Source organism: Thamnophis elegans, chromosome 15 (genome assembly GCF_009769535.1).
Source record: "Thamnophis elegans isolate rThaEle1 chromosome 15, rThaEle1.pri, whole genome shotgun sequence".
Classification (NCBI taxonomy): Eukaryota; Metazoa; Chordata; class Lepidosauria; order Squamata; family Colubridae; genus Thamnophis; species Thamnophis elegans.
The window spans coordinates 1,922,581-1,947,823 of NC_045555.1; the positions used below are offsets into that span (position 1 = coordinate 1,922,581).

General features: G+C 44.4%; 2 protein-coding genes across 4 annotated transcripts; both read right to left on the minus strand.

Moving 5' to 3' along the window:
* Positions 1–648: 648 nt before the first annotated feature.
* TNFRSF14 (TNF receptor superfamily member 14) lies at positions 649–17,837 on the minus strand. 3 transcript variants are annotated; one of them, XM_032232109.1, is made up of 8 exons: positions 17,257–17,837; positions 9,161–9,269; positions 8,213–8,338; positions 6,592–6,750; positions 5,261–5,351; positions 3,886–4,052; positions 3,126–3,145; positions 649–1,475 (listed from the first exon to the last, which is right to left on the minus strand). In XM_032232109.1, exons 1-8 carry the CDS (start codon positions 17,263–17,265, stop codon positions 1,386–1,388), a joined length of 771 nt encoding a protein of 256 aa, XP_032088000.1. In that variant the 5' UTR covers positions 17,266–17,837; the 3' UTR covers positions 649–1,385. The 3 variants fall into 3 exon arrangements, with proteins under 3 accessions (XP_032088000.1, XP_032087999.1, XP_032087998.1); XM_032232108.1 differs by lacking the exon at positions 17,257–17,837 and adding an exon at positions 11,978–12,338 and having other exon boundaries at positions 649–1,477; positions 3,130–3,145; XM_032232107.1 differs by lacking the exon at positions 17,257–17,837 and adding an exon at positions 11,391–11,956 and having other exon boundaries at positions 649–1,477; positions 3,130–3,145.
* A 4,089-nt stretch (positions 17,838–21,926) lies between these two features.
* Positions 21,927–23,920, minus strand: LOC116518664 (transcription factor HES-5-like). The gene is given in 5 exon segments (XM_032232179.1): positions 21,927–22,108; positions 22,111–22,122; positions 23,535–23,649; positions 23,651–23,716; positions 23,855–23,920. Coding segments are annotated over 5 exon segments (441 nt in total).
* Between the last annotated feature and the right edge of the window lie 1,323 nt (positions 23,921–25,243).

A 25,243-nucleotide genomic window follows, 5' to 3' on the forward strand; every position in this document is an offset into this window, starting at 1 on the left:
ATGTCTTTGTTTGACCTCCCCATCTCTTCTTGACGGACCTTCGCACAATCATGCATGGAATGGCCATACATTTTAGAGTTTCCGGGTCCCCCAGAGGTCACCTTGCCCACCCTCCCATCCCGGCTCATAGCAGTGCCACCAGAGAATAATTCTGACCGACGATCGATCGTCCGAGTTTCGGCCTGCGAGCCTGCGATGAAGGAGAACGTCTCACCTCACGACTGTCCCTCTCACAATACGTCCACAGACGGACCTTGGGCCATTTCCCTCCCTCCCCCACAGGTCTTTTTTTGGCCGTTAAAAGGACAGGTCATGAGTCAAGGACCGTCTGTCCTCTTTGGAGGGACACTGCCATCCAGAACGCTGTGGGAAGGACGGATTCACGAAGGGGATTCTATCCTGTGTTGTGGTCCCTTAGATTTGCAAAAGATTTGTGTCCCACTACACAACCTCACCTGGTTCAGAAAAAAAACAAGGCCTGGCACACTAAGAATTCACAAATACTCTCCTTTTTTGGACTAAGGGAAATTTGGAAGCAGTCAACCCTACAACAACGAAGTTCCTTCATGTGGAACTTGTGTTTGGATTATCTCAAAAGCCTTTGACACGTTCCCAAAACTCACAAGAAAATGCCCCTACAGAGAATCCTGGACTTCAAGAGTTCATTTAGTGGCTGAAGTTACAACGGCGCTGAAAACTGACCCATTTTTCACACTTTTACAACCGTCGCGGCATTCGGAATGGATCAGAATTGAGTCAGCTTGGCAACTGTCTCGTATTTATGATGGCCACGCCATCGGAATTGGTAACGGACTCATGGTTACGATGGTTGTTGCGTCCCGGGCTCCGGTGATCCCTCTTTGTGATCTAGTGACAATTAAAGTCCCCGGGGAAGACCAGATTCACTTAACTAACCACTTCCACCTTAACAACTGTGGCCAATACCTCGCTTAGCAACAGAAATACTTTAGGCTCAGTCGTTAGCCGAGGACTACCCGCAGTCAGAGGGGGCTCTTCATTTTCAAAGCGTGGAGTCATAGAGCTGGAAGGGACCTCGAAGGTCTTCTAGTCCAACCCCCTGCTTGTTCCCGGATGCTGCGAGAACGCCGATGCTTGCCAGAAAAATTGTGTTACTGTCTGTGTCTGTGTGTGTGTGTTTTGTAGTGTTCTTTTCTGGTAAGATCAGTGTTTTGCCCTTCCTTGAGAAGAGAGATTTTCCCCTCTGTAGGTCCGCATGTGTTTCAACTTGGTCCATGAATCTGGAACGGGATGCTTTCAAACAGATCCCAACAGAGGACATCTAATTACAGTCAGCTTTTTCCCACCACAAACTCACAAGTTGTGGCTGGCCTCGGTAGTATTGTGAACCTTGTCGCCTCTCAACATTATGCGTAACTCGGCTCTCCAATGTTTGGGGCAGTTTCCTGAATGGGTGTCATCATATGATCCTTCTCCTGTGGCTGTTCTGCCTGAACCTGGAGAAATGTTGTAAAAAAAAAAAGAGTATTAATTCAGAATTCACGCTCATTTATCAATGAGATGTGGGTGGGGGCGAGGGGGAAGAACCTTCCTTAAGGTCTTTGGGTCAGGAGACCCGAAGAATCACAGCAATCTGGAACCGGGGGAGGGGGATCCCCAAAGGTCATCCAGCCCAACCCTGTCTGCAGGGTGCAGGAAAGTGGGATTAAACCATCCCCGTAAGGCGGTGAGATTCACAGCCTTTGGGGCTGGTTGGTAGCTCAACAGCTCGAGTCCTAAGCAAGGACCTGGGAACTGTTAAGGTAACGTCGGAGGATATAAGCTGTTCCAAGTAGGGTGGTTTTTTGTAGAGTCAGAATGTTCAAGTCTGATAAATTTAAAATTTCCAAATAGCGAGGGAGCCCTTTGGGTATTGCTCCAAGGGCTCCAATTACAATCGGGACAACAAACGATTTCTTTTTCCACAGTCGCTCAACTTCAATTTGCAAGTCCTGGTATTTTGTGATTTTTTTTTCTTGCTGTTTATCTTCAATCCGTGCATTTCCAGGTATTGCAATTGTTATGTCAGATGTGTTGTGGGCCAAGTGCCTGTCAGTCTACTATTATTATTATTATTATTATTATTATTATTATTATTATTATTATTATTATTAATATTATTATTAATATTAATATTATTATTATTATACAGTTGTATCACAGCGGCCAGTTGTTTCGCCGGATTTGGCATTGGTTACTAGTCGGGCCCCACCCAGGGGCCTAGGACGTCGTAACGTATTTTCGTAATATGCGTGCAGATCCAAGCAGTGCGGCTTTTTGCATTTGACTGATGGTGATTTTGTCAATTTTTAATTCTTTTAAATGTAATTCCAGTGCTTTTGGAATAGCACCCAGTGTGCCGATTACCACTGGAATTACCACTGCTGGTTTGTGCCATTATTATTATTATTATTATTATTATTATTATTATTATTATTATTATTATTAATATTCTTATTAATATTATTATTAATATTAATATTAATATTATTATTATTATACAGTTGTATCACAGCGGCCAGTTGTTTCGCCGGATTTGGCATTGGTTACTAGTCGGGCCCCACCCAGGGGCCTAGGACGTCGTAACGTATTTTCGTAATATGCGTGCAGATCCAAGCAGTGCGGCTTTTTGCATTTGACTGATGGTGATTTTGTCAATTTTTAACTGTTTTAAATGTAATTCCAGTGCTTTTGGAATAGCACCCAGTGTGCCAATTACCACTGGAATTACCACTGCTGGTTTGTGCCATAATTGTTGTTGTTGTTGTTGTTGTTGTATCATTGGGTGTGGGGGCAAAGGGAGCCTCACATTTTATTTTTTTCAATTCCTCCCCCCAATTCTTTAGTATCCTTCCCTGGGCTCCCATTTTGTGAGTGCTCCTGCAACATCGCCGCTTTGAGGAACGGAAGAATTCACAGGAAGGGAACTTTAGAGTGAGTGAGTGAGTGAGTGAGTGAGTGTGTGTGTGTGTGTGTGTGTACAGGCCGATTTTTATTTTTAAATCCTACAGCCGCATTCTCGGAACCTGAGAATTTAATTTCTCACCGTGAGAAATTAAAGCAAGTGATCAAATCCAAAGAAGACGTTAAAGTATATTCCTACTTACCTCTTTTTTTTTGCCGAAGGCTGCAAACGAAAAAGAAAGAGATTTTATTTCAGAAATATGAATTTTCTTTTTAACCAAACGTTAAAATGATAAACTAGCAAAAACAATCCCACCTCTCTTTTATGCTGGATGGAGGAAATATAGAATTTATGGCAGAGGGAACAGTTATTAGCTTTTATTTTCTGGAGAATGTAATAATTTGTCAGACTTATATTATTATTATTATTATTGTTATTGTGGTTGTTGTGGTTGGTCGCACAGCGGGCCAGATGTTTAAACTGGATCTGGCACTTTCCCCCATCTCTGGAGTAATTCCCAAGATCCTTGGGCTAGGCAGATATGGATATCGGCAGTCCTCGACTTACGACAGTTCACTTAGCGACGGCTCGACGTGACAACGGCGCTGGCCGAAAGTGGCTTGGGACCATTTTTGACCCCTTTCGTGGCAGCCCCACGATCGACTTTGATCAAAATTCAGACGCTCGGCGATTGTTTCACACTTACGCCCGTCGCTGTGTGCGAAGGTCACCTGATCCCCCTTTCGATGAGCAAAGTCGACCGGAGAAGGCGGATCCGCTTAACGACGGTGTCCCTAACCTATTCACCGCAGGGATTCAGTGAACTGCAGGAAAGTTGGGACTCAACCTTGGTCGTAAGTGGAGGACTACCGCTTTGAAATTGGAATTAAAAAAAAACTGCCGATCGTTCTTCTGTTTGGCATGGATGTGATTAACTGTCACGGCTGTTCTGAGCCACCTACCTTTCTTCCTCCAAAGTAGGAAGGCTAAAAGGAAGGCCGGGGGAATCAGCACAGCGGGGATGCCGAGACCCAAGATTAGAGGCAGGTGGCTTTGAGGTAGGGGCTCACACACCACATCAGAAGTTGCATTACCGCTGCGTGTTTTGACCATGTCTTTCTCACTGCAACTGAGGAAAGGGGGGAAAAAAAAAACGTTAAAGGAAAGAGAAAAGGCAGGGAGGGAAGGAAAGGAGAAAGAGGGAAGGGAAGGGTTAGGGAAAGAAGAAGAAAAAGAAACATTGAAGGAAAGAGAAAAGGGAGGGAGGGAGGGAAGGAAAATGAAGGAGAAAGAGGGAATATTAATAGCAATGGCAGTTAGACTTATATACCGCTTCATGGGGCTTTCAGCCCTCTCTAAGCGGTTTACAGAGTCAGCATATCGCCCCCAACAACAATCCGGGTCCTCATTTTACCCACCTCGGAAGGATGGAAGGCTGAGTCAACCCTGAGCCGGTGAGATTTGAACAGCCGAACTGCAGAACTGCAGTCAGCTGAAGTAGCCTGCGCCACCTCGGCGAAGGAAAGAGAAAAGGAAAGGAGGAAAGGAAAGGAAAGGAAAGGAAAGTGAAGGAGAAAGAGGGAAGGGAAGGGTTAGGGAAAGAAAAAAAAGAAACATTGAAGGAAAGAGAAAAAGGAGGGAAGGAAGGAAAGGAAGAAAGGAGAAAGAGGGAAAGGAATGGAAGGAAAGTGAAGGAGAAAGAGGGAAGGAAAGGGTTAGAGAAAGAAAAAAAAGAAACATTGAAGGAAAGAAAAAAGGGAGGGAGGGAGGGAAGGAAAATGAAGGAAAAAGAGGTAAGGGAGGGGGGAAAGTGAAGGAGAAAGAGGGAAGGGAAGGAGAGGGGTTAGGGAAAGAAAAGAAGAAACATTGAAAGAAAGAGAAAAGGGAGGAAGGAGGAATGAAGGGAAGAAAAGGAATGGAAAATGAAGGAGAAAGAGGGAAAGGAAGGGAAGGAAAACGAGGGAAAGAAAGGAAAGGAGAAAGACAGAAGGAAAGGATTAGAGAAGGAAAAAAGAAACATTGAAGGAAAGAGAAAAGGAAGGAAGGAAAGAAGGAAGGAGAGGAGGGAGGGAGAGATGGAGGGAGGCAGAGGTGGGTTGCTCCCTGATTGGGCAAACCGATAGTAGTGGCTCTCCGAATCTTCCGCGGGATCTGCTGGCGGGCCACAACAGATCTGTTAAATCTAACTAGGTGGGCCAATGAGAGTCCAAATAGCGGGATTTAGGCCACAACATCCATCAAGGAATTAGGAATTATTAGAAAAGAGAAAAAAAGAGAAGGATTTTTTTTAGAGGGTGTGGTTTCAAACAAGATGAGAAGTAGCCGGAAGTTCCTTACTCGGTCCATTTCACGCAAGACAAGGACATTTCTTTCGATGAAAATGTCCCCGGAGGACAGGGTTCAAATTTCACGTCCTGAGTTTCGGTGCCTGTAAAAATAAAAATAAAAGATGTTGAAGGGTCTCGGCACATGAGGAAGCAAGAGAAAAACCTACTTTTCAGCGTCGGAAGAACGGATTTATGTACAGATAGTCCATAACTTACGACAGTTCATTTAGTGACCGGTCAAAGCCGGCACACACATGCCTGCTTTTGGGCATTTTTGAAGCCTGTTTTGAGATGTTTTTTTTACCGTTTTTGAGGCCTATTTTTGGATGTTTCTAGCTGTTTTTGAAGCCTGTTTTTGGCCATTTGGGGCCATTTTTGAGAGCTGTTTTTGGCCGTTTTTGGCTGTTTTGGGGGCCTGTTTTTTGGCAGTTTTTGAGCATTTTTGAGGCCTGGTTTTGGCCGTTTTTGAGGCCTGGTTTTTGGGCTGTTTTTGGCTGTTTTTTGAGGCATATTTTGGCCGTTTTTGAGGCTTGTTTTTGGCCATTTTGAGGTCTGGTTTTGGTTGTTTTTGAGGCCTGTTTTTGGCCATTTTGTGGTCTGTTTTTGGTTGTTTTTGAGGCCTGTTTTTGGCCATTTGAGGCCATTTTTAGGGCTGTTTTTGGCCATTTTTGGCTGTTTTGGGGGGCCATTTTTGGCAGTTTTTGAGCATTTTTGAGGCCTGGTTTTAGCGTTTTTGAGGCCTGGTTTTTGGCGGTTTTTGGCGGTTTTTGAGGCATATTTTGGCCGTTTTTGAGGCCTGTTTTTGGCCGTTTTGGAGGTCTATTTTTGGCCGTTTTCGAGGTCTGTTTTTGGCCATTTTTGAGGCCTGTTTTGGCCTGAAAACAGCCTGAAAATGTCCCAAGAACGTCCTGGAAATAGGTCAAAAACAGCCTGAAAAAAATCTCAAAAAAGGCCAAAAAACCCACCAGCTGGCCAGCACGCATGTACACGCCAGAAACCAGAAGCGCAACTGGCAACAGCACGCGTGCCCACAGAGAGGGCTTTGCGTGCCACCTCTGGCACACGTGCCACAGGTCCGTCATTGGAGTTCTATTTCTAAAATGCAAAGGATGGGGTAGATAGCTCAGCGTTCCTTGGAGAATTTCCCTAATTCTGTTAGAAAAGGACATTTCCCCTGCCCCCCCCCCCAGAACTAACAGGTCCTCGGTTTTACGTCCAGGGCAAGAAGACCTCCAAAGGTCCGACTCTGTAGTTCTGTTAAAGGCAAAACTGAATTTTAAGAGGGCTTCTTGGTGAAGAAAGGGGACCAGGAACTCCGATCTCGCCTTGTGGGGGTCTTACCAACTTGCGTCACCCTAAAACCCGGGGGTGCGTTTGAGTGCCTCACGCAAATGTCGCAAGAATCCTCCTCCAGTTGGTAAGAACAGAAAAAACCCGGCTGGCAGGTGCATTTCGTGTTCTGCGAATAGTGGCACCGCTCCTTCACTTGCATGTGATTCCCTGCAAGGCAGAATGACAAAAGTTCTCCAAAGGCTGGGTCCCCTCGAGGTCCTATAGCCTGACTCAGAGGCCTCTCGCCCATGAGCCCCAAATCGGTTTCGGTTATCCTCAGGGGTTTATTATCCCCCGTCCCCCCAAGGGGCCGTGGTGGCACAGTGGTTAGAAGGCAGCATTGCAGATTCAATTCTGTGGGCTGCCAGGAGTTCGATCCTGACCAGCTCAAGGTCGACTCAGCTTTCCGTCCTTCCGAGGTGGGTAAAATGAGGACCCAGATTGTTGGGGGCAAGAGAGGCTGACTCTGTAAACCGCTTAGAGAGGGCTATCTATCTATCTTCTGTCTACATACAATATCTCTCATGATCATCTCTCTCTCTTCTATCTACAATATCTATCTATCTATCTATCTATTCTCTCTCTCTCTCTCTCTCTCTCCTGCCTTATCTACAATATCTATATATCTCTTTCTTCTATCTATCTATCTATCTATCTATCTATCTATCTATCTATCCATCCATCCATCCATCCATCCACCCACCCACCCACCCACCCACCCATCCATCCATCCATCCATCTTGTCTATGTACAATATCTATCATCTCTCTTTTCCATCTACAATATCTATATCTCTCTTTCTTCTATCTATCTATCTATCTATCTATCTATCCATCCATCCACCCACCCATCCATCCACCCACCCACCTACCCACCCACCCACCCATCTTCTGTCTATCTACAATATCTATCATCTCTCTCTCTCTCCTGTCTTATCTACAATATCTATGTCTCTCTTTCTTCTACCTACCTACCTACCTATCTGTCTATCTATCTATCTATCCATCCATCCATCCATCCATCCATCCATCCATCCACCCACCCACCTACCCACCCTCCCACCCACCCACCCACCCATCTTCTGTCTATCTACAATATCTATCATCTCTCTCTCTCTCCTGTCTTATCTACAATATCTATGTCTCTCTTTCTTCTATTTATCTATCTATCTATCTATCTATCTATCCATCCATCCATCCATCCATCCATCCATCCATCCATCCATCCATCTTCTGTCTATGTACAATATCTATCATCTCTCTCTCTTCTATCTACAATCTCTCTCTCTATCTTATCAATTACCTCTCTCCCTCCCTCCTTCCTCCCTCCCCCCCCTCTCTCGTCCTGGTGGTCTAGTGGTTAGAATTGCAGGCATACTCTGCCCACAGCCAAAAGTTCAATCCTGACCAGCTCAAGGTCGGCTCAGCCTTCCGTCCTTCCGAGGCCAGTAAAATGAGGACCCAATAGGCTGAATCAGTAAACCACTTAGAGCGGGTCGTAAAGCATTGTGAAGCGGTATATAAGTCTAAGGGCTAAAATCAGAGGAACTAGTTTTCTCAACTTGACCAATCCCACCCAGAGATCCCCTTGGTTGATCTGTTTGATTGATCGATTGGTTTGTTTTTTTTACCTGGAGAACATTGTCGGCACTTTAAGCACATGGTCAGTCCATTCGGGTGGTCCATAAACCATCCGGGGTTACAGGGAACGCAGACTGTATTGGTACTACGGGTGCAATGCGTTAAAACGCGGAGTCCTAGAGTAAAGAGGTCGAAAAGAGTCATGGAATCGTAGGGCTGGAAGGGAGCCTTGGAGGTCTTCTAGTCCAGCCCCCTGCCTGAAAGGAAAGTCCATCATCAAAAACATAGCGATTGCGGGAATATGGAAAATGGAATGTTCTATTCTAGCCATTTATGTGAAATGGTGTTTCCTGCTTGAGCAGGGGGTTCGAATAGAAGACCTCTAAAGTCCCTTCCAGCTCTATGATTATACTCTACTCTACTCTACTCTACTCTACTCCATTCCATTCTTTATTCTATTCCATTCCATTCCTTATTCCATTCCATTCTATTCTATTCCATTCCATTCCATTCCCTATTATTCTATTCTATTCTATATTCTATTAATTGTATATATTCTATTCTATTCCATTTCATTCCATTCCCTATTATTCTATTCTATTCCATTCCCTATTCTATTCTATTAATTTTCTATATTCTATTCTATTCTATTCCATTCCATTCTATTCCATTCCATTCCATTCCTTATTCTATTCTATTCCATTCCATTCTAGTCTATTCCATCCCATCCCATTTCCATTTTCTATTATCTTCTATTATCTTCTATTTTATTTTCTTATTTTCTATTCTATTCTATTTTCTATTTCTGTTCTAACCATTTATGTGAAATGGTCTAGGACTTCCTGCTTGAGCAGGGGGTTGGACTAGAAGACCTCCAAGGTCCCATCTAACTCTGTTTGTTCTCTGTTCAGTCTCAGCTCGACCTGCTACGATTACCCGTTTCTTTCACTCTTCGGCCCTCCTTCTATTCCATGCAGAATAGAGAGCCTTTAACCTACCTGGGTCACACTTGGGACAACACTCCCCTCCAATTGAGTATTCCCACGATTCACAGGACCAGGTATCCGGAAGGAACAGCAAGTGGATCATCAAGACGATGTGAAGCATCTTTCATAAAAAGGAAGGAGGAGGAGGAGGAGAAGAGGCAGAGGAGGAGTAGAGGAGGAGCAGGAGGAAGTAGAAGAGGAGGAGGAGAAGGAGAGGAGGAGGAGGAGAAACAGGAGGAAGAAGAGGAGGAAGAAGAAAGGGAAGGAGGAGCAGGAGGAGAAGCAGGAGGAAGAGGAGGAAGAGGAAGAAGGAAGGGAAGAAAGAGGAGCAGGAGAAGGAAGAAGAGGTGGAGCAGAAGGAGGAGGAGGAAGGAAGGAGAGGAGGGGAGGAGGTAGAAGGAGCAGGAGGAACAGGAGCAGAAGACAGAAGAAGAAGGCGGAGGAGGAGAAGAAGAAAAAAGGAGGAGGGGAAGAAAGGGAAGAACAAGGAGAAGGAGAGGAGGAGGAGAGGAGCAGGAGGAGAAGCAGGAGGAAGAGGAGGAAGAGGAAGAAGAAAGGGAAGAAAGAGGTGGAGCAGAAGAAGGAAGATGAAGAAAGGGGAGGAGGAGAGGAGGAGAAGGAGCAGGGGGAGCAAGAGCAGGAGGCAGAAGAAGAAGGTGGAGGAGGAGGAGGAGAAGAAAAAAGGAGGAGGGGAAGAAAGGCAAGAACAAGGAGAAGGAGAGGAGGAGCAGGAGGAAGAAGAAGAGGAGGAGAAGGAGGAAGAAGAAGAGGACCAGTTGGAAAAGGAAGAAGAGGAGGAGAGGAGGAGGAGGAGGAAGAAGGAGTAAGAAAAAGAAGGCGGAGGAGGAAGCGAAGAAGAAAGGAGGAGGAGGGGGAAGAAAGGGAGGAGGAGGAGGAGGAGGAGGAAGGAAGGAAGGAAGGAAGGAAGGAAGGAAGGAGGACAAAAAGAAGAAAAAATAAGCCCGTTGCTTATCACTGGACCCGCCATTTTGCCCAATCTCGCACGATTCCCCCCTTCGAATTCCTAATTCATCCCCTTATTTTCAAGGCATCAACTAAGATCAATCTTCATTTTTCAATCAAATGCAGAAACTCCATTCTTCCTTTTCCGGATATTCCTTTTTCCTTCTTCGTGGCTCTTCTTGGCTCTCTGCCTCTGCTTTCCCCTGCGCTGCTGTTCCCAGATGTTCCCCCCCACCCTTAATGTTCACTGCGGTTTAGCAAACAAGACAGCTGTTTTCCCATCCCAAATTCCCATCTGCCGTTCCCAAGACAGCTCGTCTTTCAGCCGAGGACAGGAAATCATCGTTTGAGGCCCTAACATGTTTTTTTTTAATCCGTCCATAGTTCGGTTGTTAACAGCCTCAGATTCTTCTTGGGTCTGTAGAGTCAGTCCTCGGCTTATGACCACAAGTGAGCCTGGAATTCTCGTTGCTAAGCGAGACAGGCATGAAGTGAGTTTGACGATTTTTCGTTTGTGAAGGGAATCGCTGAAGTTGTTAAGTGAGTCACACTGTTGTTAAGGGAATCTGGCTTCCCCATTCAGTTGGCTTGGACTAGAAGATCTCCCAAGGTCCCTTCCAGTTCTTTTATTCTGTGCTTCCTTCCTCCCTTCCTCCCATCCTTCTTTCTTCTGTTATTCTCTAAAGACCCTTCCAACTCTTTTATTCTGTATTTATTTCCTTCCTTCCTTCTTTCCTTTCTTTTCACCTCTGTCCCACTCCTTCCTTCCCTTCCTCCTTTGCTTTCGCCTATGTCCCTCTCCTTCCTTTCCTTTCATCTCTCCTTCCTTCCCTCCCTCCTTTCTTCCTTCCTTTTTTCCTTCCCTTCCTTTCACCTCTGTCCCTCTCCTTCCTTCTTTCCTTCCTTCCTTCTTCCTTCTTCCTTTCCTTTCTTTCCTTTCACCTCTGTCCCTCTCCTTCCTTCCTTTCCTTTCACCTCCTTCCTTCCCTTCCTTTCACCTCTGTCCCTCTCCTTCCTTCCTTCCTTCCTTCCTTCCTTCCTTTCACCTCTGTCCCTCTCCTTCCTTCCTTTCCTTTCACCTCCTTCCTTCCTTCCCTCCTTCCTTCCTTCCCTTCCTTTCACCTCTGTCCCTCTCCTTCCTTCCTTCCTTCCTTCCTTCCTTCCTTCCTTCCTTCTTCCCTTCCCTTCCTAGACACCACAAAAGTGGGATCTTCTTCCTCCAGCACACAGCCACCATCATAACTATAAATCAGGGTCCAAGGTCCTGAATTTTGCTCACCCAGACACGGGGGGGATGTGAGCAATGATAAACGGGGCTAGGTCCACGTTCCCAGGGCCGTGGCAACTTCCGACCATCACTAAATGAAACTGTTGCAAGCCAGGGAACGACCTGTGGTTCCGAGAATCCTTCCCAGCACACAGAGCCCCTTTCTCTGCTGCGCAGCGTATAAAGAAGAAACGAACGAAAGAAAAAGAAAAATGAATCATTTCTTTCCAGAGCTAAAGTTCAAGAAAATGGCATTTAACCATAGCAAATGACATCTGTCGGTTTGGTTTGCCAAAGAGTGCAACCCTTTTCCTGGATGTGATGGAGGAGGGAGGGAGGGGAGGGGAGGGGAGGGGAGGGGGCCTAACCTGCCTTCCCAGCTAGAGAAAGTTTTATTTACATTTATTTAACCTTTCGCTCCAGCTTGTGGCTGGTTTGCAAAGCTGGAAAGGGGGGGGGGAACAAGTTTCTGATCTTGGAAACGATTCAAAAGATCTTTTTCTTTTGCACGTCGCTCCGAGCTGACGGAGGCCAGCTCTACACACTCACAAACAGAGAGAGAGAGAGACACACACACACACACGCACACAAACTCACACAGTTCAGAAGGAGGTCATAAGAACTGGAAATGCACAATTCAAATGGCAAACTGGCCCTTTCCCCCAAAGTCCAAAGAACTTCGGCTTCTCCACGTTGTACCTTTCGATTTGCCCAGGGAAGGGTTAAAAAAAAAAAAGAGAATTCCTTTTTAAGTGATCAACCAAATGTGAATGATTAACCAACCAAGCAGGGAAACAGAAGCTGCGTCTCCAGACGTTGTGGGTGGCTGGGGGAGTTTTTAAAGAAGAGATTGGACAGCCATTTGTCTGAAATGATAGAGGGTTTCCTGCTTGAGCAGGGGGTTGGGCTGGATGACCTCAAAGGTACCCTCCAGATTTTTTTTATTCGGCATTTTCTTCCTTCCTCCCTCCCTCCCTCACCCTTTCCTTCCCTTCCACTTCTATTTTTTATCTTCCTTTCCTTCCCTTCCCTCTTCCTCCTTTCCTTTCCTTCCACTTTTTATCTTCCTTTCCTCTTCCTCCTTCCCTTCCCTTCCATCTTCCTCCTTTCCTTTCCTTCCCCTCCCTTCCCTTCCCCTTCTACTTTTTATCTTCCTTTCCTTTCTTCTTCTTCCTTCCCTTCCATCTTCCTCCTTTTCTTTCCTTTCTTCCCCTCCCTTTCCCTTCCACTTTTTATCTTCCTTTCCTTTCTTCTTCTTCCTTCCCTTCCATCTTCCTCCTTTCCTTTCCTTCCCCTCCCTTCCCTTCCACTTTTTATCTTCCTTTCCTTTCTTCTTCTTCCTTCCCTTCCATCTTCCTCCTTTCCTTTCCTTTCTTCCCCTCCCTTTCCCTTCCACTTTTTATCTTCCTTTCCTTTCTTCTTCCTCCTTCCCTTCCATCTTCCTCCTTTCCTTTCCTTTCTTCTTCTTCCTTCCCTTCCACTTTTTATCTTCCTTTCCTCTTCCTCCTTCCCTTCCCTTTCCTCTTTCTCCTTCCCCTCCCTTCCACTTTTTACCTTCCTTTCCTCTTCCTCCTTCCCTTCCCTCTTCCTTCTTCCCTTCCCTTTCCTCTTCTTTCTTTCCTTTCCTTCCCCTCCCTTCACTTCCCTTCCTTCTGTTTCTAAGGGACGTTGCACAGAACTAACTTGTTGGAAGAGGCTTTTAAAATTTACAGAGGGATTTTGGAAAGGAGAGTTGGCCAGAATCTTAATTTTCCATGTTTTCGTGAGAAGAAGGTCTGCGTTTTTCTCTAGTAGTTGTTTTTTTTAAAGGGAGGAAAAAAAACTGGGAGATTCCTCCTACGTGCAAACAGCTATTATGCAATCCCCATCTTGTAATAATTGCATAAAATATTAGCTAGCCGGTTTACATAACCCTGTAAATTCAAAATTCTACTATTATTCAGTTACAGGAAGTATGTTTCCTTTTTCACTAAGGATTAACCAGGAGCACGCAGGTTTAAAAAGAGCCAGGGAAAATATAAAATCACCAGCTTTAACGGGGAAAGCAAAGATGAAAGAGGAAATCAAGAGACGGCCATGGAAAGAAGGGAAAAAAAGGAGTCCATTTAGTGACGGTTCGAAGTTGCAATGTTGCTTTTAAAAAGGGGGGGGGGCTTACAACTATTTTTTAAAACTTAAAACCATTGCAGCCTCCCTGTTACGTGATCCAAATTCGGCGACTGACTCATATGTATGACGGTTGCAGTGTCTCACACACACACACACACACCCCCGGGATGACGTTGTTCAGCGATTCCAGTCGTTAAGCGAATCCGGCTTCCTCCATTGACTTCGCTGATCAAAAGTTAGTTCTGACCTTCTGATCAGCCAAGTCAATGGAGGAAGCCGGATTCGCTGAGCGACGGGGCTACTCACTTAACAACCGCAGCGATCCACTTAAACAACGGTGGCAAAACTCACTTCGCCAATGTCTCGCTTAGCGACGGGAATGTTGGGCTCGTAAGCGGAGGCCTCCCCTTCAAGGAACAGGACTTTAAAAAAAGAAATTTAGACTTTAAATTTAAGAATTTAAAAGGTCATCTATTTATTCTGACCAAAAATGTTTGCCCAGATTGTCGTTATTTTTTTTTCCCTCCCCATTTTTTTGCTACAGAGGTTGCCAAAAAATTAAACAAAATAGCAACCAACTAGGCAGATCTGATGCATTTTCAGGCAAGATCTCTCTTGAGTCAGATTGAAAGAAAGAAAGAAGAAAGGGGGGGGGGGAAATAACCACAGAACACACTTCTGTAGCAAAATGAGCAAAAAATGCCTTTGCATGTTTCAAAGAAGTGGTTTTCGCTGACTCAAATCCTCTTTCAAGGAAACAGAGCCAATATTCAAGGTAGAAAAACGAAAGGCCCACAACGCACTCCGGGTTTACAAACCCAAAGTTTAATTCTGCCATTTTGTTGGCCTGTTCATTGCTGTTCTTTTAAAATAATAATAATAATAATATTTTAATGCCAGCAGCAAAACATTACAGAGCCTTGCAAAGCGGAACATCCCTTTTTGCCTGAAAAAAAACGCCACTGAAATCCAGGGAAAGCAGAAATCTTTCAACTTTTCCCAACTTTTTTAAAACGCAATTCTCAGAGAATTTCAGGATTTCGGCAAGAATGCTGCAGCTCCGGAGACGGCTGGACTACAAGTCCCATCATCCCCAAAGGGAAAAGCCGAGAGGGAGGCTGAAACCACCGTTATACGTCCGTCGTAAGATGGGCACAGGTGGGAAAGAAACTAAAGGTCCTTTTTTTTCCCCCTTCGGTGGGAAACGTTCCTTTTTTTTCCCGCTCCACCAAACAGTTTGAGCGGTGACCCCGCAAATATATATTTTCTTCGGTTCCTCCTTTCTCTTCCTGAACTTTGCACGAAGGGTGTGTGTGAGACGTGCAAAAGTAAATAATCAGCTACTCTTTGGGATTTCCAGTTGATACCTAGTCTGCTTTTACTCAGCGCTTGTGGGAGGAGAAAAAAAAAATTATCTTAAGGCCGAGACGCCGTTTCCAAAAAAGAAAACTCCAACTTAACCAAAAGAGAAAAGGTTTTGGTTTGATGGTTCCCTTCCTTTCTCTTTTAGTTCAGCGAGGAAGTTTTTATTACAAAATCACACAATTCAGGGGAGGTTTAATTTCTGCTTTCTCTTCTCCTTCAACGAAAAGGAAGTAGCGAGGAAGGGGGGGAAATCCTACGCCAGGGCAGTCGGCAGCACCTGAAAAATTATCAGCTGTAATGGAATGGAGTAACTCCATCCGGAGATGTAGAAATCTTAGCCTGGCCTACCCTGTGGGGTCGTCGTGAAAAGGTTTCTTGCTCAGCCAATGTTGTAGTAGGATGAGCAGTAGCTAGAGCCGAGGTGGCGCAGTGGTTAAATGCAGCACTGCAGGCTACTGCTAGATCAGCAGTTCAGCGGTTCAAATCTCACCGGCTCAGGGTTGACTCAGCCTTCCATCCTTCCGAGGTGGGTAAAATGAGGACCCGGATTGTTGGGGGCAATATGCTGACTCTCTGTAAAACCGCTTAGAGAGGGCTGAAAGGCCTATGAAGCGTATATAAGTCTACTGCTATATTCCTTCACCCATGCAAAACGACAGAGGAGGGGAAGGTCTTTTGAAAAGTGTTTTAAAAAAGGGATTTTTTTAAAAAACAGAACAAAGGGATGACAGGTAGCCCCTCCCCACCTTCTTTGGCCCCACCCACCCTGACTTTAAGCCCCCCCTCCCAACCATTGCTGTGCCCCCCCTCATTGGCATGCCTTTAATCTGAGACGCTGAGCCTTAATTATTACTGTTTTTTAAAGTAGATTGATAATCCACGCAGATACAAATAATATATTTCCTCCCCTCCTGCATTTGGGGCCTGCACATTTGAACGCCGGATCTAAGAAACGGGTTGAGGATTTGGGGAAGGGGGCATTTTTCTCATGGGGGGGTGTCAATGTTTTGCTTCCCTCCACAAAGAGGATCTCTGCCAGCCAGGGGTCACGGATGAAGAGTTTCCAGTCTGGGAAGCCATCGGATGCTTTTTAATTTTCCAAATCCTCCAGGTGCAAAATTTGGCATTTTCACTTTTGTCTTCCCCCAGTTACTGGAAGAAGGAACACACGCCACACACACATACACACACACATACACACAAAGACATTGTGTTTGTTTACCGGAAGTTTCTCCCTGTCTCCATGCCAGACAATTGAGCTGCAATGGAAACGCAATCTTTCACGCATGGCTGCTCCCCTCCCTTAACCGCAAGGCCCAAGTATTTGTATTAGTTTTCTATGCTGCCCACTCTCCGAAGACTCCGGGCGGCTTACAATAAAAAGGGAGGGGGGAATATATAAAACAATACAACAATTTAAAATTACAGCAACATTCATAACTTAAAAGTGGCTAGTCCCTGGTGACAGGGACGTGGAAGCCCTCCTCTACTTCTACTTCATGTGGCAGGCTGTTCTACCTGCTCGCTGTGTCTATTTCCTTGCCATTTTGGCCCTGGAAAGCTTTTCATCTACGTATCTATCTGTCTGTCTGTCTGTCTAGATCAATCGATCTATTTATTTAGATAGATAGATAGATAGATAGATAGATAGATAGATAGATAGATAGAGGTAGGTAGGTAGGTAGGTAGGTAGGTAGGTAGGTAGGTAAATCGGTCTATCGATAGATCTATTTAGAGAGAGAGAGAGAGAGAGGTCTGTAAGATCTATTTAGATAGATAGATAGATAGATGATAGATAAATAGATACATTTATAGATAGATAGATAGATGATAGATAGATAGATGATAGATAGATAGATAGATAGATAGATAGATAGATGATAGAGAGATAGAGAGATAGAGAGATAGAGAGATAGAGAGATAGAGAGATAGAGAGATAGAGAGATGATAGAGAGATAGAGAGATATTCGATTTATTCGATTTTTTATTCGATTTATATACCACCCTTCTCTAGATATAGATAGGTCTATAGATAGATCTATTTATCTATTTATCTCTTTAGATAGATAGATAGATAGATAGGTAGGTAGGTAGGTAGGTAGGTAGGTAGGTAGGTAGATGAGAGAGAGAGAGAGAGAGATCTATAAGATCTATTTACATAGATAGATAGCTGATAGATAGATAGATAGATAGATAGATAGATAGATAGATAGATAGATAGATAGATAGATAGAAATAGGTCTATAGATAGATCTATTTATTTATTTATCTATTTAGATAGATGGTAGGTAGGTAGGTAGATGATAGATAGATGATAGATAGATAGATAGATAGATAGATAGATAGATAGATAGATAGATAGATAGATAGATTGATTCCCTTCTGTTTTACAGCACGGACTCACCAGGAACATTTTTTCTCCTCCCGATTACACCGATCCCAGAGACAGAGAGAAAGCCATCAGGATCAAGTGGTTCTGAAGTTGGCTTCGGATCCAGATCAAGTAGCTTTCCGACCCACTCGATTCCCGGCACGGCATCCTGGCACGTCCTTAAATGCCTCCTGTTTGTTTTTTAAAAATTAAATTCCCTCTGGATTCAGCCCTTCGAGTTAGTCACCTGGAAAATAAGTTCTTTTTTCAAAAAATAAAAATAAAAATCTCCCCGCCCGAAAGATCGAGAGTTCAGCTTGAAAGTCGAAGTGAAAATGAAAATAATTCTCTGTGACTCCACACCCACTTCAAGCTGCTCTGGTGACCTTAATATGGTGCTGCTTCCTTTGTGTACATAAAGCTTTAATTGTATATTCAGCAAGTCAAACATCTAGAACTGGTTTCAGCCTGTTCCCGAATATTGGATCCCATTCTATGCTCCGTTGCAGTTAGTCCTCGATTTACGGCCACGATTCAGCCCAGGATTGATGTCGCTAAGCGAGACGTTGGTGGAGGGAGCTTTGATAAACTTTCTTGCCACCCTCGCTGCGGTTTTTTTAAAAAAAAAATCAGTGGCCCGGTTGCAAAGTGAATCCAGATTTCCCCCCCCCCTCTCACCTTGATCAGAAGGTCGCCAAAACGGGGATTGCGTCACTAATGAACTATTGTAAGTCAAGAACTAACTGTATTGTGGTTTGTTTTTTTTTCTGGGTGTGGGATTTCTTCGTTTGGGTGCCGTGTGAAATGAGGATACAGCCTGTTCTGGTATTCAGATACAATCGCACTGAACAGGGTTGGGCTAAATGACCTCTAGGGTCCCTCTAACCCCATTCGGCAAAAAGACAATTTTGGTCTCCTACTTTCCTCATCCCCAAATCTTTGCGGAATGGAGCAGGCAGGAGTTGGAAGTTGCAGTCCATCCATGCTGGCTGGGGAATTCTGGGAGATGAAGTCCATCCATGCTGGCTGGGGAATTCTGGGAGATGAAGTCCATCAGCTGGCTGGAGAATTCTGGGAGATGAAGTCCATCCATGCTTGCTGGAGAATTCTGGGAGATGAAGTCCATCCATGCTGGGTTGGGGAATTCTGGGAAATGAAGTCCACCCATGCTTGCTGGAGAATTCTGGGAGATGAAGTCCATCCATGCTTGCTGGAGAATTCTGGGAGATGAAGTCCAATCATGCTGGCTGGGGAATTCTGGGAGATGAAGTCCATCCATGCTTGCTAGAGAATTCTGGGAGATGAAGTCCCTCCATATTGGCTGGGGAATTCTGGGAGATGAAGTCCACCCATGCTTGCTGGAGAATTCATGGGAGATGAAGTCCAGTCATGCTGGCTGGGGAATTCTGGGAGTCGAAGTCCACCTATCTTGAAGTTGCCACAGTCAAGAAACTCTGTAGCTTCTGCAGAAAGATTGACGGCTTCAAGTGGCAGCCTGTTCCTCTGACTCACAAGTCGAACAGGCTGGACTACTGAGAGCCAGTAATCAACCCCTGAAACAAATATGCCAAGATAAAATAACCCAACATTTTTTTGGCTTTTCATCGGAAACAAATCCAGACAGACATTCAACCCTGAAATATGTGCCAAAGGGAATAATATATACCGTAATCAAACTTTGCATTCTTTCCTAGTGTTATTCATTCCTTGGAGGAAAACGATGACGGATGGATGTAATTTCCCATCCATTTCTTAATTAGCCTCCTTCTTTTTAATTTTAATGTTTCATGTTAGCGACCTCTCTGGATTTTCTATTATACTTTTCAGTCACTTCTCCACCACTTATCTCGAGAGGGAAAAAATTTCAGAATCCTCCTCCTTTTTCTCTCCCCATTCCCTCAATTCCCCCCCCCCCATCATTATTGGAAAAATTAGGAAAACTACTAGCATTTTCAAAGCAAATGCCCTCAATTGATTGCTATTTATTGACTCATTCAGCTGAAATCGCCGCCCATCGCCGCCTTTGCTTAAAATTGAGATTAAGATAAACTCATATCTTAACGGAGACGGCGAATGCGTTTTCTGCCTGCGCTTCAAAATCTTTGCTGATTTCTACGGGCTGGCTGAGATAACGTTTCCTTTCCCGGAGCTGCAGATTAGCGGGTCAAAAAAACAAATGTTGATGACACAGCAGGGAGATTTTTTTAAAAAATTTCGAATGCAAAAAAAGATTTCAGCTTCTTTAATGGAAAAAAAACAGGAAATTTGGGGCTTTCCCCCTGCAGTTACTTCTGTTTCTAACAATTAAAAATCGGGGGTTGGCCTCCCTTCCTTTGCTTCAGATTCTATATTTGTGGGTTCGTGAGGAGGAAAAATTAAAGTCAATGACTTTATTGACTGAGGTTCATTTGTGTGTCTGTGTTTTTTTGTGGGGGGAGTTTGTGTTTACAAGAGTTCTTTTGAAATTCAAAATATTCAGGGTATGTTCTCTCAGCATGGCCTACCTCACAGGGTTATTGTAAAAAGATGGAGGAGAACCTGCGTTTTTGAGTGAGGTTGAAATAATAAGAGGGAAATAAAACTTATTTGCAGGACTTTTGATTCCACCTCCGGCCACAAGAGGGCAGTGATTTCAGCCTTTTGCAAACACCAGAAAGAAACTCCTGAATAATATATAATTTATTTTAGTATATACAACGTTCAGGTATTCACATGAAATGACTAGCACAGGAGAGATTTTCCCCCCTGTCCCCATTGATGTGAAATGGTCTGGGGTTGCCTGCTCGAGCAGGGGTTAGACTAGAAGACCTCCAAGGTCCCTTCCAGCTCATTCTCATGATTGATTGATTGATTAAATAATACATAGAGTCTCCTGTTTGTGGAGGGTTGGACTAGAAGCCTCCAGGACCCTTCAAGCTTTATTCTGATTGACTGAAATGGCCTAGGGTCCCCTGCTTAAGCAGGAGGTGGACTAGAAAGACCTCCAAGGTCCCTTCCGTTATCTGTTATGGCGGTCACACAATCCGCCAGATGTTCACACGGATTTGGCATTTTGTCTACCTACTGCGTCCTTCCCAAGGATCTGGGGTAGGTTTGATGGTCATTAAAGGCTTCATCGCGGGATGGAAGCTATCTGAGTAAGCTGAAAGTTATTATGTATATTTATTGATGTCATCATTGTTATCAAGATTTTGTATAAAGTAAGTTGACCCAGACAATGTACTGTTCACTACAGATTTTGAATATGTGTTTGTGTGTGTATGGATGGATGGATGGATGGATGGATGGATACATAGATAGATAGATAGATAGATAGATAGATAGATAGATAGATAGATAGATAGATAGATAGATAGATAGGTGGGTGGGTGGATGGAGAGATAGAAAGACAGACAGACAGACAGACAGAGACAGATAGATAGACTAGAGATGGGATGGATAGATAGATAGATAGATAGATAGATAGATAGATAGATATGATAGACAGGCAGACAGACAGACAGACAGACAGATATGATAGACAAGTAGTTGAGAGAGAGAGAGAGAGGTAGGTAGGTAGGTAGATATTGTACATAGAAGATAGATGGATGGATAGAGATAGACAGACAGATAGATAGATATGATAGACAATGGATATAGATGATAGATAGATAGATAGATAGATAGATAGATAGATAGATAGATAGATAGATAGATAGATAGATAGACAGACAGACAGACAGAGAGAGAGATAAGAGGCAGACTAGAGAGGGGATGGATGGATGGATGGATAGATAGATATGATAGACAGATAGATAGATATGATAGACAGATGTATAGATATGATAGACAAGCAGTTGATAGAGATGGATGGATGGATGGATAGATATTGTACTAGAGAATAGATGGATGGATGAATAGATAGACAGACAGATAGATAAATATGATAGACAGACATATGGAGATAGATAGATAGATAGATAGATAGATAGATAGATAGATAGATAGATAGATAGATATGGATGTATTCATTTATAACTTCTTCCCCCCAGCCATACACAGCAACCCAAAATCGAAGCCCAGAAAACAGAGGGACACAGGAATACCTTTTCACATCTGTATTTATTGTCTCAAACCAACCGCATACACAGTATGCCAACTGCACGACCAACACCCCCCACCACAAACCAGACACCACAATGTTGGTCTGAAATGTCCAACTCCCCCCACACAACCACCACCCCCCACGCAAACCCTGCTTAACTTTCCAAATGTATAACATCCAACCTTAAGCACCCCCGTCTCTTTAATATAAAGCAAGATATGGAGTGAACATCACGGAGGGTGAAAACTCACCCCCCCTCTTTTTGCTTTTCCCGCCGCCTTCAACCTGGTTGAGCCAAAGTGGGAGGGGAGCCCCCTCATCCTAGCGCCACGCGGCCAAGGACTCCGCCCAGCCACGGGGCGCAGGGGGCTTTCCCCACTCTGCCCCACTTCCCAACCTCTTTCTCTGCTTCCCACTCTTGAGAATAAATAATATTTATCCCCCTGCCCCCAAAAGGGGATATTCAAACTTTCCCCCAAAAAACTTTCCCCCCCCCAAAAGGATGGAAGCAGAGGAGGCAGGGTCCTAGGTCAAAGGAGAGACCAGTCCTTCAGATCTTCATCATCATCTAGTGGACTCCATCCATGGTCTCCAAAGAGAATGGAAGTTCTTCTTGGGACTAAGATTGCTTCCAACGAGGCGGAGAGCAGGGGGCCGGCGTGGGCAGGGGGCCGGCGTGTTGAAAATGGTGCATCAGCTTTTTTTGAGTCTGGGGGTGAACGCTGTGTAGGAGCAGGAACTGGGAGACCTCTTGAAGGCATCTGGCGTAGCCTTCTTGGAAGTCCACTTCCCTCTCCTGGGAGCAGGTCCTCCAGCTGGGGAAGCCAAAAAAAACAACAGTTGACATTTTACTTTCTCTGAGTCAAGCTTCTAGTCCCTTGGAGTCCCCTTGGGAGCAAAGTTTGATGCAGTTGATCTCAAGAGGGAGGGGGGGAAGGTGTCCCCATTTCCAGGCATTGGCTCAAAAAACACTTCCAAAACTGGGTAAATTATCCCAAATTGGATCGATTTGGTTTCCCCCCCACCCCACCCCTTTCGGGAACCGCACAAATCAATGAGCTGTCAGAACAACAGGAAGGTTTAAACTGAGTTGGCTTAAGCTTTCTGATAAGCAGTTTGGAGTTAAGGAAAGAAAAGTTTTGGGAACTCTGTGCTAGAGGGGGCTTTCAAGACCATCAAGGTTAGTTTGTGGTTAGTGGCCTGAGAGGAGATGCTCCCTCCTCCACCTACTTTGTATTTTCCTTCCTCCCTTTGCTCCTTTTAATGCTCCCTCTCTCACTCTCGCTCTCGCTCTCTTATATCTATCTATCTATCTATCTCTCTCTCTCTCTCTATCATCTATCTATCTATCTATCTATCTATCTATCTATCTATCATCTTCCTATCTACCCATCCATCCCCCGCTAGTCTGTCTGTCTGTGTCTGTCTGTCCGTCCATCCATCCATCCATCCATCCCTCCCTCCCTCCCTCCCTCCCTCCATCCATCCATCCATCCATCCATCCATATCTATCTACCTACCTACCTACCTACCTACCTACCTATCTATCCATATCTATCCATATCTACATAGCTACCTACCTATCTACCTACCTCTCTATCTATCCATCCTTCCATCCATCTATCCATATCTATCTATCTATCTACCTATCTACCTATCATATCTATCCATATCTACCTACCTACCTACCTCTATTTATCTACCTACTATCTATCCATCCATCCATCCATCCTTCCATCCATCTATCCATATCTATCCATACCTACCTACCATATCTACCTACCTACCTACCTATCTATCCATATCTATCTATGTACCCATCATCCATCCATCCATCTATCCATCCATCCATCCATCCATCCATCTATTCATTCATCTATCATGTCTGTCTATCATCTCTCTCTCTCATTTTAAAAATCTCTCATTTTAAAACTTTTAACCTTTCATACTGCTATTTATACCTTGTTGTAAGCCGCCCACATCCCCCTGCTGCTGAGATGGGCACATATCCATTTAATAAACCAAGAAGTAAAAAATAAATAAGCCCTCCAGCCCTTTTGCCCAGCCAATTATCTCAAGGAAGGTTAGAAGGCGCCAAGGTGCTTTCCAGCTCTATCCTGATCGATTGAAAACGGTTTGGGGGCTCCCGCTCGGGACGGGGGTCAGAGCTAGAAGACCTCCAAGCTCCCTTCCGGCTCTATTCTGATCGATCCATCGATCGACTCACCTGCACCCTGCGTCCGGTTCTGATGCTTCAGGTAGCTGACGGCCATTTCGAGGATGTTGGCCTTCTCCAGCTTCGAACCAGCCCGCTGGCTTTGCAATTCTTTTTCCAACAAGCTGTTTCAGCTGCTCAATGCTGCTATTCATTCGGTCTCTCCGCATTTTTTCGATCAGCGGTTTTCTCAGCTGCAAGGGATGGGGGGGAGAGAAGGAGAGAGAGAGAGAAAGAGAGAAAAAAAGGAGATGCGTAAGGAAAAGCCGAAGCCAAAAATAAAATAATCCTCTTTTTTAAAAAATAAATAAAGTTTTGGGAGTTCTACTCACTTTGTTTTTCTCCTTAGCCGTCAGCCTCCTGGTTTGGTCCGCGAACATGAGGTTTGAAGGCGTCATTCTGGGTAGGAATCAATCACTCCTCTTGTATACAACAGCCCCAGACTCCCCTTCCTCTATTTATACCTGAATCTCTTCGCTCTCCAAAGTTTCCCACACTCCTGAGCCAATCAGGATCGAGCGGACCCTCTGTGGAAGAAGAAGAAAAAAAAAAGAAAGGGAAAAAAAAGAGGGGGGGAGAAGAAGAAAAAAAAAACCTCTTCCAGGATTTGTTTTCCATGCTCCAGTCAGCGGTTAATAAAGCATAATGACTCTCTTTTAAAAAAAGAAAAGAAAGAAAGAAAAAAAGAAAAAGAGACAGCAGGTGGAGAATCCGAGATGCGCCAAAAAATTAGGGATTAGGTTTTCCAAGCGCTGTTGGGGAGCTGGGAACACTCCCCAAGAGAGAGATAGAGAGGGGAGGGAGGGAGAGAGAGAGAGAAATGGGCATTTTCCTAAAGCACACTTGCAACCATAAAAAAAACAAATAAATATTAAAAAAAACCCAATAAATATCTGTATTTGAACGGGATGTGCTAAGTTCCTGAAAAGTGAGCTTTTGCAAATGTTTTTTTCGCGCTCAAGTCACTGCAGAGAGGAAGCTAGCCGTTCCAAGAATAAGGTGAAATACACCGAGTGAATGAGAGGAAGAGTGGGAAAGGAGAGAAGAAAGATAGGAAGAGAGGGATAGGCGAGAGGGTAAGGGGGGAAGATGAGAGAGGATAAGGAGGAGTGGAATGAAGAGAGAGGAGAAGGAGAAAGGAAGGGAAGTAGAGTAGTATGAAGCTGAAATACACCAAAGAGAGGAAGAGTGGGAAAGAGGAGAGAAGAAAGATGGAAAGAGGGATAGGAGAGAGGGTAAGGGGGGAAGAGGAGGATAAGGAGGAGTGGAATGAAGAGAGAGGAGAAGGAGGAAGGGGAAGTAGAGTAGTATGGAAGCTGAAATACACCAAAGAGAGGAAGAGTGGGAAACAGAGGAGAGAAGAAAGATAGGAAGGAGGGATAGGAGAGAGGGTAAGGGGGAAGATGAGGAGGATAAGGAGGAGTGGAATGAGAGAGAGGAGAAGGAGAAAGGAAGGGGAAGTAGATTAGAAAAGGATGATGGAGGGAAGAAGGAAGTAGGAGAGAGGTAGAAGAAAGAGGTGTATGGAGAGCAAAGAGCTAATAATGATTTTTTATCTTTCTGGGCGTTGATGGCAAGAGGAACTGATGTAATTACTACTTAATACAATAGGATATTGGCTATGTAATAGTATACGAGTGATTATATGTTATGAAAATGGAAAATAAAAAAAGTATATTAAAAAAAAAGAATAAGGTGATTTTTAAAAAGATCTTCCTTAA

Excerpts from the sequence above, each read along its gene's own strand:
- TNFRSF14 (XM_032232108.1), bottom strand. The coding sequence starts at position 9,269 with ATGCTTCACATCGTCTTGATGATCCACTTGCTGTTCCTTCCGGATACC. Across the intron at positions 6,751-8,212 it reads GTGCCGACAATGTTCTCCAG|GGAATCACATGCAAGTGAAG; the intron begins GTAAAAAAAACA and ends TCTGCCTTGCAG. Across the intron at positions 5,352-6,591 it reads TTTTAGGGTGACGCAAGTTG|GCACCGAAACTCAGGACGTG; the intron begins GTAAGACCCCCA and ends TTATTTTTACAG.